Source organism: Genypterus blacodes, unplaced genomic scaffold (genome assembly GCF_046128005.1).
Source record: "Genypterus blacodes isolate CSIRO-AG114 ecotype Tasmania unplaced genomic scaffold, CSIRO-AGI_Gbla_v1 ptg000104l_1, whole genome shotgun sequence".
In the NCBI taxonomy this organism is placed as follows: domain Eukaryota; kingdom Metazoa; phylum Chordata; class Actinopteri; order Ophidiiformes; family Ophidiidae; genus Genypterus; species Genypterus blacodes.
Genome location: NW_027466908.1, coordinates 175,761 through 194,855, shown reverse-complemented (window position 1 = coordinate 194,855; position 19,095 = coordinate 175,761). Strand labels below are relative to the sequence as shown.

Here is a 19,095-nt window from a genome sequence, read left to right as displayed (position 1 = left end):
GGATCTCTCCCTTCACCTTTACCGGACAGCAGGAGGCCGGGCAGGGACGAGGACAAAACAAAGCGATCCCTCGCTCCATAAAAGGGCGATCAACAGAAGAGTGTGACCTTCAGTGGCTTTTTGATGTCTGAAAACAGAGAAGATACAGGAAATCAAAAAGACGACTGACTGAGTGAAACCAATCAGACGACAAATAATCAAATGTTTCCAGTGACGTTCAACCGGCAGGCGGAACAAATCTGCAGGCTTAGATCGCATGAAGGTTTGTGTGATTGGACGCTGTCACCTCCTCCCAGAGTAAAGAGAGAGAGGGAAAGCAGGATGTTCCAGGATATGAGATAAACTCCGGGTGGTTTCCAGCGGCTCTCCTTTGTGGGGTCCGACGCCGGATTTGAATATTAGCTTAGCGGCGTCGCTCCCTCATTTCCATGCCGATATATGCATGTGTGGGAGGAAGAGAGAGGAGAGAGAGAGAGAGGGAGAGAGAGGGAGTGAGAGACAGATACTGAGTTAGCTCAAATTAGAGATGGAAACTAAGTAAAGTAAAGTCCTTTGTCTGAAATAGACAGATGGAGGAGGAGGAGAGTTGAATTCAGGCAGACAAAAACAGGCTAGATTTATGTCTGCAGATTTATTTGGACTCAGAATCAGAACTGGATCAGAGGACGATCAGACATCCGGACGTTTTCAGGCCGAAGACTGTCTCAGCGTTTTAATCCAATTTCCCCGAAACAACTGATGTCAATATTAGAAAATAAACTTTAAGACTTTGACCAGGATTCCATCAGCCAGGATAGAACTCGAATAAAATAGTTCAAAGCGTCACACACACACCTGAGATGAAACACACACACACACACACCTGAGATCAGACTCTGAGGGTTTTATCCTGCAGATGTTTTCCTCATATCTGTGATTTATTCGTTCCTGTTTCCTTTCTTGCTGCAGCTCTTGACGACATTTTTTTAGTCTGCAGATGTTTTTCCATCCAAAACTCAAAAAAAGTCAAACTACTCCAACTTCCTGCTGTGTTATATTATATAAACTTTACATCCACCAGAGGAGGCACAGCGGCAGCGACGGCGTCTGTAAGTCTGACTGTGTGTGTGTGTGTGTGTGTGTGTTTGTGTGTGTGTGTAACAGCCTCCACTGCACTTGAACGCCTCATTTTTTAGATCCAGGGAGGAAACTTCTGAAACATTTGGAGCAAAAATCCACACGGAACTGACCAAAGTCATGAATCCCCACCCTCACCCTCCTCTCCCTCCCCTCCCCTCCCCTCCCCTCCCCTCCCCTCCCCCCCTTTGTACCGGGCGCCTGTGCTCCTCTCTGTCCCACCTGCTGTTCCACATGGACGTGCAGGCGTCTGGGCGTGCCGGGCCGTGCGGGACACCACCTGGCTCAAGCTGCCCCACATACAGCTTTAATTTAGCCGCCGGGGTCAGAACGGTCAGTCCGGTCCGCTTGAACGCCGCCCTGCAGCCAAAAACCGACTCATAATGAGATAAATGGACGGAGAGCTTTAATAAATCAGACGGATGGGGAAAGAGTGTTAATCTAATAAAGTCAGTAAATCACACGGATAAGCAGCGACGCAAAGTGTGTTAGGAAGCAAGGAGACGTGGATGGATGAGGCTCAGATCAGAGTCACAGCACAGCCGGGATTCATCAACCTGCTGAGACTCTGATGACACCCAAAGAGTTTGTAGTTATTGATCCATTCGATCGGCTCTCATCAGTGCATGAATCAGTCTGTTTCTCTCAACTGTTTCTTTATCAACGTGGATTCCGAGAGATTAAGTAGTTGTGACCTTGTGTGATCGGCGGTGCTGCGAGTGACAGGAGTGATGGTTTATGTATTGAGCAGCTGAGGAGGAGGAGGGTGGGCGGTCCCATCTGCAGAACGACATTGAGCTCGGAGCGTGAACGAACAGAGAGAGGAAACGGAAACATCATCGCCAGTCCCTCCTCCTCTTCCTCCTCTTCCTCCTCTTCCTCCTCTTCAGCGTACAGTACACGTCTTGAATCGTCCTCTTCCTCTCTTCCTTGCTGCTCCTCCTCCTCCTCCTCCTGCCCTTCTTTTCTTCCTCTCTCTCCCCGCTCAGTGTTTGGTAGGGGTCCCCGGCATACAGGTGGGGAAGGTGACGAGGAAGAGGAGGGTCAACAGGGTCAATCTCCACCAAGCTGTCTGTCACTCTGGACAGCTTGTTTACAGCTTTTACTGTCAACATAAATGACACTCCCATGGGGGTCCAAACCAACACACACACACACACACACACAACATACACACACAGACACACAGAGCAAAAAGCACCAGACAGCCAGTGAGAGCCATATCGATGGTTTCCATGGCAACAGTCAGCTCTGCCTGTCTCCCTATACATGTAGTATATAAATGCAGCCAATCCGTGTGTGCATGTGTTGCTATGACGTCAGGGATTTAAACCCCAAACCTCATTAGATCATTATTAATCCAGACTGCACCATGATGACGTCATTGAAGTTCCATTCAGGTGTTTGGAAGCTTCCCTGTCAGTGTTTTTGTGTAAATCCAGCCTTTCCTCATAAAGTTAGAGCCCCGATCCCCTGGAAGCATGAAGCCCCTCCCCCTCCTGTACTCAGAAGTTTATGATTGGTCAGTTAGTACCACAGGTTTATGCAGAAGTTCAGTCATAACCATAACCTCAAAAATGTACATTCAAAGTATTCGGAGGTCATTTTGGTAAGTAGATGACGTCGCTCCTCCTCCTCCTCCTCCTCTCGGCCGGCCTTCATCTTTCTTTCGACCTCTGCGACTACAGAAACTCAACGCTGACTCACACACACACACACACACACTCTGACTGATGGGAGTGGACAGTTTCCACCCGGGTCTGGCTGTGAAGACCTCACACTGACAGTAACCGATCCTAAACTGTCTCAGCGCCGCCGGGCTTCTGTCTCGCTGCTCGCCCGGTTCCTCGCTCTCTCCACTTGTCGAGCGCGATTTCTTCCTCTAAAGAAAGAAGTTATTTGTGGAGCTTAAAACGTCTCTGATGAGGTTCAGAGTTAATCCAGCCGCTCTTATGTTCTCAGCGTTTGTTTACTCACTCTGATCACTGGTTTGACTGCTTTGGTTAAAATGATCCATATTATGTCTTGAAAGTTTCTCCTGTATCTTCCACAGTTTCACTCTTCCTCTTCTTCTTCTTCTTCACCCTCTCCTCCAGCATCTGTCCGAGCTGCTGGCCACCGTGCGTCTCCCCTTCATCCACCCGTCCTACCTGCTGAACGTGGTGGACAACGAGGAGCTCATCAAGTCGTCCGAAGCGTGTCGCGACCTGGTCAACGAGGCCAAGCGCTACCACATGCTGCCGCACGCACGCCAGGAGATGCAGACGCCCAGGACCAGGCCACGCCTCTCTGCCGGTACACACACACACACACACACAAACACACACACACACACAGGAGCGAAGGAATTGATTAACTGTTTCGGCTTTATGATTCCGCGGAATGAGCGTCAGGGGTCACAGTCCGGCTCCTCTCCCTTGTTTTCTAAGCATCCAGCGAATCTCTCTCTCTCTCTCTCTCTCTCTCTCTTTCTCTCTTTCTCTCTCTCTCTCTCTCTCGCCCTGCCTCTCTCTCCCCCTCTCTCTCCCCCTCTCCCTCTCTCTCTCTCTCTCTCTCCGCTGATGTCTGTGTTTGTTTACATCGTTAAACTCCCCAAAAAAATCACTCATTGAAATTGGCCTCCGGCTGCAGATTGCTTCTGGCCCGGGCACTTTTCTCCTCCGCTCGGCCACGACCCCCTCGCTCTCCCTCAGTAAAGACCCGTCTAATTATGGCGTCTGCGCGGCGTTCCGTGCTGGGCCCCGGCACACCTTCACCACTCGCCGCAACTTATTTTCTGCTTGGTAGCATGAAGATAATTGCCTAACAAATGGCACTTTACAGCGAGGTCAGCGTCCCGGCCCGTTCAGGTCCGGCCAGCCTGAGCATTTTGCCAGTAAACAAACATGTGGGAAATTGCATTCGGTTAATATTTCTGCATCTTTAATTGCCTGTAATGGCATAAAGCTTTCGGCGGCGCCACCTCGCCTCTGGAGACGCTGCGTTTGTGGCGTTCTAAGCACTCGGCTTCATCCCATTACTCATCCTCGACCCAGTAGTTTCTCTTTGCTCTCAGCAGTTTCTTGAAGCGCTTTCTGTCAAGTCCCATTTCTTAAGTGTTTGGTATGTGCATATCTTATGCATTCTGCAGCCCCATTATACAACCTGAATTGTGTATTGATTCACACCCGCTTGTGGCTCTGTACAACAGAATTATATAAATGCATAAATGCTGCTGGGATGAATACATTCATGATGCATTATACCAGCATGGGGAATATATTTATATGTATTCCATATCAAGTTTTTTGGGGAAGTTCTCACTGACTGCCAAGGATTGTGTCAGGCATGTGTGTTTTAAAAAGTCAAGTTTGAGAGATGGTTAGTGTGTGTGTGTGTGTGTGTGTGTGTGTGTGTGTGTGTGTGTGTGTGTATGTATGTATGGATGAAAGTGAACGTATGATGGCAGCTGTGTCGACTTGAATATTTTCTTATGCATACATGAGTGTGTATGTGTGTGTGTGTGTGTGTGTGTGTGTGTGTGTGTGCACGCTTGTTTGTTTGCGTGCGTCCGTGTGCTTGACCATCTGCCGCAGCAGTGGGCCGGGTGGGCAGGGCACAGCGGGGGGCACGGTGGCTGTGACTGCACGGCAGGCGGAAGGGGCGAGCTCGCTGGACGCAGGTGGAGGATGGAAGGGAGCGACAAGAGGGTTTGAGGCGAGGTGGCACGTAGAGGACGAGAAGAAAAGGAGGAGAAGGAACAGGAGGAGGGGTCGGAGTGTGGTCGGAAGAGGGAGGGAGCAAAAGGAGCGGCGGGGATCAGGAATTTTTGAAGGGCAGACATTTGATTGAGTTTCTTCCTGAAGTACGCGTCTACTTGTGTAAGCAGTCTGCGAGTGTGTGCGAGCGCGCGCGTGTGTGTGTGTGTGTCTTTGAATGTGCGTGAGCAGATGGGGCGCCACCTGAGCTCGGTTGATAAGGCTGTCAGGCGGAAAAAGAAAGGAAAACTGCCATCCGTGAAGCACTTCTTGCTGAGCTCAGTCAATCTGTGAACTTGTGAGCTGCATGCATATGTGGGGCGAAGAAGAGCGAGCAGGTTTGTGTTCATTCAGGATTTGTGTTTGTTTGTGTTTGTGTGATGTTTGAATTAACTTTCCCCGTCTATGAGTTCACCTTCAAATTCAACAACTTCATGCAGATCTCTTCACTTTTCCTGAGGGGCAAAGTTCATCTATGGAGGCTGAAAATACATAAACTCCATTATTTCTATTTGAATATTGAACCTTTTTAACATAAATCTTTACTTAATTACGTAAAATATCAACAGTTAATACAGATACAGCTTTTATTCCATAGTCTTTATATCTATATCGGGGTCAGGGGTCAATCCAGGCATGAATTAATCAATCAAATTGCCGCAATTTACAATTTAACAATCACACACTTACATATACACTTACATTTAGCTTTTTCTTGTTCATCCACTATGTAAATGGTAAAGATCAGTTCAGGAATAAATCAAACAGAAATCCCATTTCCGGCTCTATTTCCAGTAACGTCCCGTCGTCCACTTCAGACCGAAGCGAGTGAATCGGCGCCAAACGTTTTCCGCCCACGCTGCAGCCTGTGGCTTATTATTTATGAGACGGGCAGCAGCTCGCCTGATTAAAAACGTAATGACCTGGCCAAATATTGACAGCCGAGAGAAATGCACTCGCCACATCTCGTGTTTACCCTTCGCTTACTGGCGTCTGCTGCCGCCGCTGAATTTACGTTATATCTCGTCAAGGTTAATAAAACCATTGAATTAATGATCTGTGGCGTGGCGGCGAATGTGCTCGTGAGATGGATGAAGTTTAACAGAAAAAGCTGAAATCTTAATTAGTTGTTGCATCATTAGCTGTAAACATTGCAAACCACGTTTTCTATTACGGCCTAATAGAAGCAGCCAGATGGTTTTCACACACTTCTGCATTTAATTCCCGTCCTTCCTATAGAGAGGGAGGGGGAGAGAGAGAGAGAGAGGGAGAGAGTGAGAGAGAGAGAAAGAGAGAGAGAGGGAGAGAAACAGAGGGAGAGAGAGGGGGGGTGAGAGAGAGAGAGGGAGGGAGTGAGGGAGAGAGAGAGAGAAAGAGGGAGGGAGTGAGAGTGACAGTGAGAGAAAGAGGGAGAGAGACGGGGCGACAGAGAGAGAGAGAGAGAAAGACAGAGGGAGTGAGAGAGAGGGAGGGAGAGGGAGGGAGAGTGAGAGAAAAAGAGGGAGAGAGAGAGGGGAGAGTTTGGCTGTGCTGCATTCTCATCATTTCTTCAATTTGAACTTTTGTGCTTTCGTGTCCATTTTTGTCCCAATCCGACCTTAAATGATGAAGTTCTGGTTTCTGGCAGCACAATGTGTCTGAGGTGCAGTACCTGCCTGACCTGTGGGGGGCGACAACAACAACATCAACAGTAGCAGCAGATAAAGATTGTCCACTACATTCCGAATGCAAACAATGAGAGAAATTAATGCATTTTGAGGCTCTAGATAAGTCCAGAGGAGGGAGGAGGGAGGAAGGGGGCCCTCTAAGGTGAGGGACACCGCCGGAGCCAGAAGGTTGGATTAACGATCGGCCCCTTGAAGAAGAAGAAGAAGAAGAAGAAGAAGAAGCAGAAGCCAGCGGTGATTAGCAGGACGCACGTCTTCACAGTGAGGGAAGCTTGACAATTAAGATGCAGACAGATTTATTGAGCCTTTTCTCTCAGGATCAAAGCGGCAATAAAGTGATTAAAAGTCACAGCATTAAAGTCACAAGTAAAGTTTGTTTACCGAGCAGCTTTAGCGACTAAATTAGAGAGAACGTGGCGCCTTAGCTCTGCACCTGTTTTGTATTCCGGATCGTTTCATTTAGTGGATTCTCTGCCTGCTCGTTTTATTAAATGCAAATGAAGTAGCATCTGAATTATGAACGAGGGGCAAAATGGCTCCAGCCCAGACACAGAGAGACGCTGTGAGAGCCTCAAATCAACTCGCCCAGCCGCTCGCGCTCAAGCTAACATTGATCTCCTTTTTAAGGTACCGTAGGCGGTCATTAGAGGGTTAATTACTTTAGCCCGTATCTGCTATGTGTCCGTTTCCCGCGGAGTCAGCCAGACTCTCAGGGAAACCCGGGGAAGCGGTTGATTTACCCGGCTGACACTGATGGATTTGCGTTTTGTTTTTCCGCTTGGTCCCATGAAACATTTTCTCTACGCGGTGGACAAAACCTAAATGAGGAAAAGTGAAAATTTATGGTTTGTTTGCGATTGAGACGGCACAGCCAAACCTGTTTACAACCTCCTCCTCCTCCTCCTCCTCCTCCTCCTCCTCTTCCTCCCGTCTGGCCGGAGGAGTAAAGTGAAACATATTAGTGCCACCAACCGAATCCGCTGTGTGCCGCATACAGTATGTGGATCCATTAGCCGCTAATTGGTTAATTAGAGTGTGGATGTGCATCTGATTAGTTGTCATTAGAGCTTCCGGGGGATCAGGGGGATTAGACAGCAGCTGATGCAATTTACTCACAAATATTTTGGGCCGGTGAAAGCTTAAAGGGGCCATAATCTTCGAACTTTCTATTGAAATTGATTGAAAATCCACAGATTCTGTCGTTCCCTGAGTAACAGCCGTCTGATTGAATCAGGCAGGTAAACAGACCGCAGGCTCACAGTGACATCATCAGCTGCTCTGCTGCAGCTCAGAGACAAGAAGGACCAGACACTTACATGCTGCAGAACACACAGTGCTGTTTAAACCAAGTGTGTGTGTCTGTGTGTGTGTGTTGTTACTCTAGATTTGTATTTTGTCTCTTTTCCTCTTTTAGCTTTTAAAAATCGAACTTGTTGTTGTTGTTGTTATATGGTTTTATTGTATACAGTAGTAGTATTAATGTAGGTGAGTAAATTCACATATACTGTATAGTTGACTGATTGATTGATTGACAAAAGCTCTCATGATGCTTCAGGACATACATTATGACATGATTCAGACATATTGGATGCACATCTGTATGAACACCTGCACACACACACACACGCTCACCATGATTATGCTCCGTGTGTGTGTGTGTGTGTGTGTGTGTGTGTTGGGGGGGGCACGGCGGCAAACTGTAAACTCAGCCCAGCCAAGTGGAATAAGCACTCAGACAAATGAGCTGTAATGGCTGTGAGACGTGGGAGTCCAGCTCCTCTCACACTCCCCTCCTCTCTCACACACACACATACAAACACACACACACACTCACACACATTGTTAAACCTCTAATGCACGCACCGCAGGAGGCCGCGCACGCTCTTCATTTACACGCACGCCACCACTGCGATTATCAGGTAATTAAGGCGATGAATAGATTTCTCTCTCAAACCGTCATGTTTACACATCAACACCATGGAAACGTTCAGGCCTGTAAACGTCTCGCACACCTTAGCGTGAACGTCCTCATGTTTATTCAGACCGTCCGACCGATTCAGCTAGCGTGTACGTTCTGACGCCGCGGCGTGCTGCGGCCTGCGGAGAGGGAAACACGTTCAGAGGAAGATGAGGAAACGTCGTCCTCCTGCCTCCCAAACAAGCGTTTTATCTTAGGGATTATTTTGTATTCATGAGTTGCGTTGCCGTGATGGATCGCTCGCCTTGAACAAAGTTTTTCACAGGCGAAATCACAAACCTGGCGTGTGTTTACGGGAAGATTTAAATTGGTCTGTAAATTATTCCTGAAATGTTGACGTGGAGAGTTACTGACCGTTTTTTTACGTTTCCTGCAGCGCCAGGGAGACGAGCTGAATTTAAACGGGCGTTCAACCGTGCAGGAACTGGCTTTGGGTTCCGCGGAACAGAGGGACCGAACACGTCCCTGCATTTAATAGCGACAGTATCGAAGCAGCTTGAGGCCTGAACCTGCTGCTCAGCCTCGGGTCTGATTAGCTCCTCATCAACGCTAACAATGGAATAATTCAATTTATTTGTCTTCTCTCTCTCCGCTCTAACCGTTACCGCGGGACGACGGCGAAGCTGTCAGCGGTTTGGAGAGACGATTATGAGCCTCGGCGTTCTGTCCGCACCGCGTTGATTATCGCCCCGCCTGCTGTAATTATTCAGCCTGATTTGTCTTTTAGAGGCAATGCGGCGTGAGATTGAGCGTTTCGCCCCTCAAACTGGAGAAGCAGGACGCGGCGGGAATGTGCCAGAAACGTCTTCATCGCTCTGTGTGAGGAGTGCCCTTCAGCCGATCCTCCGCTCGCTCTTATTTCTGGAGTCTGAGATGGTATTTGAGCGGAGGAGAGCGAGAGAGAGAGAGAGACTTGGATGAAGCTATTCACTGGAGGATTGCAGTATGAGTTTTTATATTGCTATGGCTTATCAGTCAAATCTCAGCAAACACTTCTATCTCAGCTCATAAATGTAACACGCAGGCAGACGATGACTTCGCCCCCCCAATGTCTGCGGCCAAAATTAATACTTGGTCCGCTTGACCTTTTATGCTGCAAACTCACTGCCAGGCAACCGAAGTCTGAAAGGCTCTCGGTCCGAGTGTGTGGTGTGTGTGTGTACCCAGCAGAGCCACTGTTGGGCGGCGTGGAGGCGTAACGCAGATGTGAGGGAAAACAGCACAACTACAAGGGCCAGTTTCATTTCAGAATCCAAACTAAAGGTTTCTAGTAAATACTCACTTGTATCTTCTGGTGAGTTCATGCTGCAGGAACTAACCACCATAACATCATGTATATGTATACTTAACATGAATCTGTCCACTCAGCAGATCAGATGTTTGACTCTTCCACTCTGAGGTTGTTTCAGTGTTTGGGGCCGTTACTGAATTGCTTGTAGCAGCGTTTTCCCTCTATGGTATATTGTGTTAAGTATACATTTTTTCTCTCGATGTGAAAATTGTTATCACCAAGTTTCCAGCACGTCACGCGCTGCCTCGACCTCCGCGCTGCCTCGGCCTCCTGCATTATTCAGCAGGAGCCGTGAACCTGCTCAGAGCTGCGCCGCTGCATGTGCTGATTGAGCAGATTTGGCTGTTGTGGTGGTTGTGTGTGTGTGTGTGTGTGTGTGTGTGTGTGTGTCCAACTCAAACTTACTCATAATTCAAAGCTTGCATTTTGAATTCAAATCAAATTTGAATGCATGAGATTCAGGATTCAGATGTTGCAGCTTCGACATGATTCAGGGACATTTAAGGACATAGAAAGCCTTCAGGGCACTTTTGCACCTCAACATTTGGGAGTGATTTTACGAAAACTACTTCCCACTGAACTATCCCGAGGTGCAAACTTCACCAAAGTTCCTCGTTCGCACTCACGCTGCAGAGCTCATGGAAACCAAGTGATATCTCCACGCCAGCGTCTCCGCGGGGCCACGGCTCAAACTTCTGGCAGTAATTCCTTCTGGAGTGTTCTGATGGGTCCTACAGCAGCAGCTGCAGCTTCCACCACGCCTGGCGCTCAGTCATTTATTTTTTTTCCTTCTAGTTGAGTTCATTTTTGTCGGCCAGTATGAAACAGAGGCCCGTACATCAAACGGGTCCCAGGCCTCCGCCAAAGCTTTTAAGGAAGACGAGGAACAATTCCCTGAAAGATGCAAACAAATGTATACAAGAGGAACAAAGGAGGGAGAGAGAGAGAGAGAGAGAGAGAGAGAGAGAGAGAGAGAGAGAGAGAGAGAGAGAGAGAGAGAGAGAGAGAGAGAGAGAGAGCTTATACCCTTCAGTAAACTTGTTTCGATCTTTTTGTTTAGTGGTACAAAAAGCAAACGTGCTGCGTGTGTGTGTGCGGGGCGGGTGCAGTCTGTTGGGTGTGCGTCTCCGCTCAGCACTTTGTGAACCATCAGAGGATTCGTGTCTCCATCACTCAGCGCAGCAGCCAATCACAGGAGAAGCTGCAGGGCCAGAGAGTTTTTGCTGAACCAATGCATAGATTTACTATACGCACACACACACACACACACACACACACACACACACACAGAGACAGAGGTATTAGTAGGAGCCTCTGGCCTCGTGATCCCCACTTTAACAAATTAGTGCCCTGGAAGTGAAAATCAGCGGATTAGGAGCAAAAGTAACAAGAAGAGCGACATCAGGGCGATAAGAGGAAACGCTGATATAAACGTCTCAGAGCTCTGAGAGGCTCTGACACTCGCTGAGTCAAAGAGAGTCTGCACGCTCTCACTTTGTCCTGACCTCACCCACTCTGCCTGTGATGGGTCATGTATGTAAACAGCCGTGACGATCACATGTTCACCAAACACAACAAACACAACATGTCTGAACTGATGATGGGAATCCAAGCAAAAGCCGGGGAGGCGTCATGAAGGTATCGGGAGGAATGAATCCAGCGTATCTACTCTACTTATTAAATTGCTGATGCGTTCTTTCGGCGCTTACCTTCGCCAGTGGTGTTACTGTTTCCTTGTCAAAGCCGGAGGAGTAAAAAATGCTGCTGCAGTGAAAAACTCTGCAGAGCTTTACAGTGAAAGCGACGGCGGCCTCTGGAACTTTGTGGTTGATAAGCTTAAATGCCGACGTCCAGGTTTGTATTTCACACACGTAACGTAGCACACAGCGCCGGTGCGCACACGGTCTAAGGCGCCTTACGTAAGCTTCCAGCTGAATGCGCTCGCAGCCAAGGAAATAATGGCCAGAAAATGGGATGGAAGGAAGGAGGGAAGGAAGGAAGGAAGGAAGGAAGGAAGGCAGGCGACCGTGGGCTGCTGAGGCGCCATGTATCATCCTTTTCCCAGTAGTGCAAATGTGCACACAGACATGCTCTTGAGCAAGGCAATTAAAGTTCTCCTGCAGATTTGAGTCCCTCCTCGCCGTGTGTCCCTATGGCTGCTCCTGCGGCAAAGCACGACTGGTTAAATCCGGGCCGAGGTGGACCGGACCGGGGCGGGGCGGGACGAGAGCCAGGGAAGACACAGTGGAGAGGAAAGACTCCCGGAGAGAGAGACGGAGAGAGAGAGAGAGAGAGACAGAGAGAGAGAGAGAGAGGGAGGTGTTGGGTCGCAGAGTAAGGAAGAGGAGAACCCGGGTCACAGCAGGGGGCAGAAACCTAACAAGGAGAAACAAAAAGAAAGCAGCAGGGAGGAGAAAATGTCTTCATCTTTCCCTCAACATCTCCTGTTCTGCAGGTTGTGCGTCCGTGCGTGTGTGTGTGTGTGTGTGTGTGTGTGTGTGTGTGTGTGTGTGTGTGTGTGTGTTCTCACTGTTTGTTCCAGCATGGGGTAAAGCTGGGGGGGATGTTGCTGTCACACAGGTTTCATTAGTTGAAGTTGAGTTGGGTGGAGGCAGTACGCACAAATTGTGTGAGTGTATGTGCGTGTGCGTGTGCGTGTGTGTGCGTGTGTGTGCGTGTGTGTTCTGTCGTTGGCCATCGGCTTCCATTTGACATTCAGCTCTGATGTATTCGTCCCTGAGTGAACAAATTCAGCTTTTGGCAAAATAACTTCACACGAAGGCAAGCGGGTGACACACTACCAGTGGAGTAAATGTGTCGCTATGACAACGACACAATGCATTTAAGGTTCCCACTATACGATGCAACTGAGCAATTTCTAAGCGACTTCATTCAATATGATGAGTGTTCATGGTGATGCATAGCGAGTGGCATAGTGGAAGTTTAGCAGGAAAAGTCTTTGTTTTGATTCCCTCACAGTCGCTCATGTGGAAAACAATTGAAAATCATTTAAAGACGCTTGAGAACGTGTTTGTGAACGTCCTCGACTCCTGCCAACGCTCACTGTGAATTCAATTAATGTGATTAGAATCTAACAAGGGGAGACGGAGAGAGAGACTAAGGGAGAGAGAGAGAGAGAGAGAGAGAGAGAGAAAGGCAGAAGGAGAGAGAGAGAGAGAGAGAGAGAGAAAGGCAGAAGGAGAGAGAGACTAAGGGAGAGAGAGAGAGAGAGAGAGAGAGAAAGGCAGAAGGAGAGAGAGACTAAGGGAGAGAGAGGGAGAGAATTAGAGACAGAGAGACAAAGGCAGAGAAAATGAGAGAGACTAAGGCAGAGAGAGAGAGAGATTAAGGCAGAGAGAGAGAGATAGACAGAGAGAGAGAGAAAGAGAGAGGTGGATGTTGAGGGTAGAGCTTACTCGCCTGTTCTCCATCTGACGGCGTGCTTGTGTACCTGCCTGGCACACAAACCGCAGCTATGTGACCGGGGCCACTGCCGGTTCAGATCTCCGACTTAAACACCAACGAGGCATTCTGAGGCCCGGCTGATCCGGCTGCAGAGCTGCGGAGCGTCCGGGTCAGGCGGGGCAGACGGCAGCTATGGATTTGTACGGCCGCACGCATGAATGTGAAGCAGCCTGTTACAGGGAAACACGCTCGGCTGCAAAAAAGGTTAAACGTATGGAAAAGAATGAAAGAAGAAGGTCGCTGGCAATCAGGGAGGCGAAGGAGCTTTCTCAGCCCGAACCGCCGCGAGTGCAAAGTGTGACGGAGGAGAGGAAGAGGAACGAGCAGAGCTGTCAGGGTTGGGTTATCCCTTCATCCCCAGCTGCTCCTCTCCATCCTGCTATCTTCCAGCCCTTCATCCCTTTACCCGACTCGCGTCAAACCTCTGACTGACAGCCGTCCCTCTGAGGCTTCCCAGCACACACACACACACACACACATACACATCTGACCCCCTCCGTCAGCTGTGCCGCTCCCCTGTTTTCGTTGCCTTCTGACAGGCCGGTGTTGGTTTGTGTTAGCCGGCGCCTTCGGGGGGGTTTAGGGGGATGTTGGGGCTCCGGGCGGTCGGAGGCGTGCGTGCAGCCTCGGCCCAGATGTGAACTCTGCTTGACGTGTCAGGCCGAGCGTAACGGGCAGGGAAGGAAAGGAGCGTACACACGGCCGCCGCTGCTTTGACCACTTAACATGCCTTCCACCAGGGGGCGTGACCCGGTCTAAACATGGAGCTCCACCCCCTCATAGTCCGAGCGGCGTTGTAGCAGAATGTGAGGCCGATCAGGATCACAGTTTTAAAGTTCTCACATGTTTAAAAACATTATTTTGAAGCCATAAACAATCAGATCAGTCAGACTGGTTGTCTATGGCTTCAAAATGGGAGGAAGGAACCAAGGTGAACAAGTCAGATTACAAAAGTGAAATGTACACAGTAATGCAGGTTTTGGTTGTTATGGCGACTCAGAGAGAGAGAAGTGTTTGGCCTTGGCGGAGATTCGCACTCACTCGGTTGATTTGTTTGTTTGTTGCAACAAACGAGGCGGTATGCACCTCTGTCTGTCTCCATCAGTGTGTGTGTGTATGTGTGTGTGAGTGTGTGTGTGTGTGTGTGTGTGTGTGTGTGTTTGCCTGACTAAGAGGTGGATGGTTGGAAAACTTGCTGAAGTAAAAAAGCGTTTTATGAGCAGAGAAACAAACAGCTCGCCTCTTTCCCCTGACTCAGGTCCAAGCCTCCAGCGTCAGCACATTCATTTGCACAGATTTGACACATTTTAAGGAGAAACTGTATTGAATGTGAAGATATACAGACTGTCAAAAAATAAAACCTTTAAAGCCTTTAAAAGGACAAAACGTTTAAAAAGATGTGCAGACGGAAAAAGCAAAAATCCCAATTCTGGCTGGCGTTGGCACGGAAGCGGCGCCGAGTTAATTGAAGAACGTCAATCTGGGCGAAGTGAGCGAGCCGAAGGGATGAAAGAGAGGAGATGAAAAGAGATGAGACATGTAATCCCGTAAAGGCGGGAAGGAAAGGTTGAAGAACACTGTGTGCGATGAAGTGAAATAAATAATACGAAGAACAGGCCGGAGAGGAAGACTAATCAGGATGAAGAACAGCGGTGGCGTAATGATGTGTGTGTGTGTGTGTAGGTTCGGTAAAGACAAAGAGGCTGTTTTGCGGGCGGCAGAAGCTCCGGCTGTCCTATAAAACCTGCTCCTCCATTTATTAGCCCCGATCCAAGGTCTGCTCCAGGTCCTGGGGGCCGTTTGAGGCCTCGGGAGCCCGGGGGTCCGATGAAGCCTGGCCGCAGCCTAAATGGGTCCATGATGGGCGCCGCTTCGGCTGAAATTGCTCCCACCGTGGCTCATCGTTCACTCGGCCCGGCCGTGTTTTTTTTTTTTCCTCTTTCCCCTCGATTTGCTATTCTTAGGCCCGCCAAGCAGACCTTCATCTCCACGGCGACAGCGTCACGGTTTCTCCTTGAGCCTCTGCTTTATTTCTGTCCGATTGCAGTGCGGCGCCGTCTCACACGTGGACTTCGACCTTTTGTTACGGCGTGTTCTATTAGTCGTTACATCTTTTACGAGCATTTTCTGTGTTTCCTTGAGTTCGCTGAGTTTGCTGAGCCTCGTCGTCTTTTCTGAATTTGTCTCTCAAACCGTCTCCAGAGCGACTGGCTGACTTTAATACTCGGTGGCTCTCGCTCCTGCTTTTGTTCTGGTCGTCCCTTAACGTCGACATCATCAGCTCGGCTCCTTTTCACCGCGTATCTCCTGTTTACAGTACCCACAATCCTCAGCGTGCAGCAGGATTCTTTTGACTGGTCTGCGTTACAGTAAAGCCAGCACAGACTCTGTGTGTTCCTACCTGCTGATAAGGTTCTGTTTGCTGCCTCTGAGCTTCCTCCTACTTCTTCTTCTCTTCTTCCTCTCAAAGCCACCGTAGCTTTTGTATCTTTCTCTTTTTTTTTCTTTCTCGCACTTTTTCCCTCTCTGGTGCAGCAGCTCGGATGAAAGAGGGAAAAAGGAGAGAAGCTTGAGAAAGAAAAATAAGAGAAGCCGGAGGAAAAGACAGCCGCCTATAGACGAGCCTGTCAGGGGGAGAAGTATTGATCCCAGCAGATCAACCAAGTTGTTAGCCTCAGTTTGCTGTGTATGAGGAATCTCTCTCTCTCTCTCTCTCTCTCTCTCTTTCTCTCTCTCGCCCTCTCCCCCTCGCTCCCCCCTCTCTGCCCTGCCGACTGCTTACAAGCTGGTTTCTGTCTGGTGGCTTGTCGTCTAGCCGGAGCCTGAGAGGACCTGAGACACGCACGTGGCAGCCCGCCAACCTGGTTGTGTGTCTTTGGATCACTGGCGTCTTTATCCGCTAGCTCTCTGTGTGTGTGTGTGTGTGTGTGTGTGTGTGTGTGTGTGAGAGAGCGAGACGATCGGGTGAGAAGTAGGTACACTCAAGACGCGGAGGAGCACTGAACGTGGTTTGAGTATCTCGCTAATCACCGCTGCTCTCCTGAGTGTGTGTGTGTGTGTGTGTGTGTTTGTGTGTGTGTGTGTGTGTGTCTGTATGAGACGAGATGCATCCCCACATACAGATGTACACAAATTGATTCTTGCCTATTGATTTTGTGATTCTCCGATGCCAAACGCCAGCAGTGTATGTTTCACTGTGTGTGTGTGTGTGTGTGTGTAGTCGGATAACATGGTGGGTTAGTGCACTTGTTTGTTTGTGTGTGTGTGTGAGTGTAGAACACACACAGGTCCATCCGTCTCTGTAATGGAGTTATACTCTGCAGTTTATCGCGTGCAGGAGGAAACTTTGCTGTTTAGCATTTAAGGTTTCCAGACGAACTCATCGACTCAGAAACACCAAAGGACCAAAGGAGTTTTTTTTCAAATGTTATTTTCTTCAATGAGGCGGTTATTAAATGTATTTAAAAAGTTAATCACTCAGCGCTGATAAACTTTAAATGCCTAAACGTTTGGCGGCGTGCCAGAGCCCGTCAGGCGTGTCCGTCACTCTCACCACCGCCGCCTGGCTGACTGGGATAGAAAAGCTCTCAGCAGCGTTTTCACTCAGCTCAAACCGCTCCAGGAGATATTTACATTCACTCAGAATCACATCGGAGCTCAGAGAAACCACGGCCGCTATGAAACGTTTTGTTATTCTCTGTTCTTGTGCTGTTATCCTGACCTCATCTTATCATCTATATCGCTCACAAAGCACTCAGTTTATGGATTTCAGCTCATCCTCTTCCTCCTCCTCCTCCTCCTCCTTCATCCTGCAGGCGTGGCGGAGGTGATCGTGCTGGTCGGGGGGCGTCAGGCCATAGGGATGAACCAGCGCTCGCTGACGGCTGTCACCTGCTTCAACCCCCAGAACAGCAAGTGGTACCCGCTGGCCAGCCTGCCCTTCTACGACCGCGAGTTCTTCAGCGTCATCTCAGCAGGAGACAACATCTACCTGTCAGGTGAGGCTGGGTTCAAAGGTCACATTTAGATTGATATCAGCATAAATCAGCATTGTGTTAGTGTTAGTGGTAAGTGTGTGTGTGTGCGCGTGCGTTAGACTCTCACCTTCCTGTGAGATGAAGATGTTGGCTCACATGATTCAAACACATCCTCTCACACTGAGGAGAGCTCAGCTGACGACCTCACACTCGTACTCATAAACCTAAAATAGCTCTGAATCGTTGCCGGCAGTCCTCCTGTGGTTTGTGGAGCTCTCACAAATTCACATCCAGCTGCTGTTTATTCGAAATCTTCTGCATTTTACTTCTATTGTTGCTGATTTCAAACACACAATGGTCTGTACATCAAGTTTGACAACACAAAGTGCTTCCTTAATTAAAGTTGTAACTTCAACCTGCAGCTTTCAGTCAACCTGTTGCTTTGCCCAGTCGATCGTTCCAAAACACTGAAATGTCCCCCAATGTCTTACCTGTGTGCCTTCTGTAGAGTGTGTGTACAGTGGCTGCGGTGTTGTGCACACTGAGCTCTCTCTGTGTCTCCCTCTCTCTCTCTGTCTCCCTCTCTCTCTCTCTCTTTCTATTTCTCTCTCTCTCTCGCTCTCTCTCTCTCTATCTCTCTCTTTGCCCCTCTCTCCCTCCCTCCCTCCCTCCCTCCCTCCCTCCCTCCCTCCCTCCCTCTCTCCCTCTCTCTCCTTCCACAGTCCATGTGTGTGTGTGTGACTCCTGCACGCTCCTCAGACCTCCACATCTCACCGTGGAAATGCAACAGGATTTGTCCTGCGTGTTCCTTTTCCTCTCCCCGCTTTTCATATAAATGTAAATTTGTGTTTGGGCATTGGAAGCGGCCCGCCTGTGTCCGCTGGGACTCAGACAGCCGGTGGGGAAATCAGAGGTGTGCCGGCGAGCCAATCAAGCAGCTCTGGTGTGTAACCTTCCTCACACTGGTAGGAGGGTCAGTGCATCATCGCCGGTGTTACACGTCAAACTGCACCGCTTGAAGTGAAGCTGTTAGGCTGAAACAAGCATGCGTTTGTAGCGTCGCTGTCACAGCCGCACACACACTCAGCTCAAGGTTTCCCCTCTTCGTTTTTTTGAAACTGGCTTAATTCATAATGTTTACCGTGAAATTGCAAAATACCTTTTTGAAACGGACATTTTTGTGCTGAACAAATGCAGGAATTCATTCTTGAACTGATAAATCGGGGCCATGAACTGCTGAATTGTGATCCCAAATGACTTATCGCAGAGCCTTTGAACACAACGTTGCGTTCAAAGCCGGAATTACATTCACTTATTTCAGCCTCGCAGCAAAATCAAACTTTTATGGAAGCCAAAGTGTTCACAGCGGGACTCTCAGGAGGAGCGGCAAACTGGAATGCTGTTAATTTGAGGCAGTTAGACGCCCCGTGTGGGTGTTTTCACCTCACGCTGGCTGTTTAGTCGTCTCAGGACTGTGTGGGGGTGTGAGCTAGACCACCCCTCCCCACACCTCCTGTTTAGTCCACCTGTTTAGGTCAGGGAACCCCACACACACCTGGAGGGTCAGTGGGCAGATCAGAGCGTCCGAGGCTGCGGCGTGTGCGCCTATATGACAGATCAGGCCGCTGTGTAAAGGAAAGCGAGCCTACGTGCCTATAAATCACCGGCTGTATATAATTATGTTCTGGGCGCTGGAGGGGATGTTTGTCCTCCTGGGATATTAAACATTTTCCACCCACCAGTTTTGCAATTTGTGCAGTTAATTGCACAAAACATCTCATCATATCAGCGGTGTGGCCCTTCACCGGGAGCTCGCCGCTGTTGCCGTGGCCCCTGCGCTCGCATCGCAACCACTTCAGCCTAA

At 49.1% G+C, this 19,095-nt stretch overlaps 1 protein-coding gene across 1 annotated transcript in view; it reads left to right on the top strand.

The window, feature by feature from the left end:
- The window catches only part of klhl29 (kelch like family member 29), a 194,019-nt gene that overhangs the window by 149,890 nt on the left and 25,034 nt on the right, over nt 1-19,095 (top strand). Inside the window, exons 10-11 of the mRNA XM_076160178.1 lie at nt 3,213-3,411; nt 17,070-17,252. Of these exons, the coding sequence (XP_076016293.1) occupies nt 3,213-3,411; nt 17,070-17,252 (382 nt within the window). The remainder of the gene's footprint in view (nt 1-3,212; nt 3,412-17,069; nt 17,253-19,095) is intronic.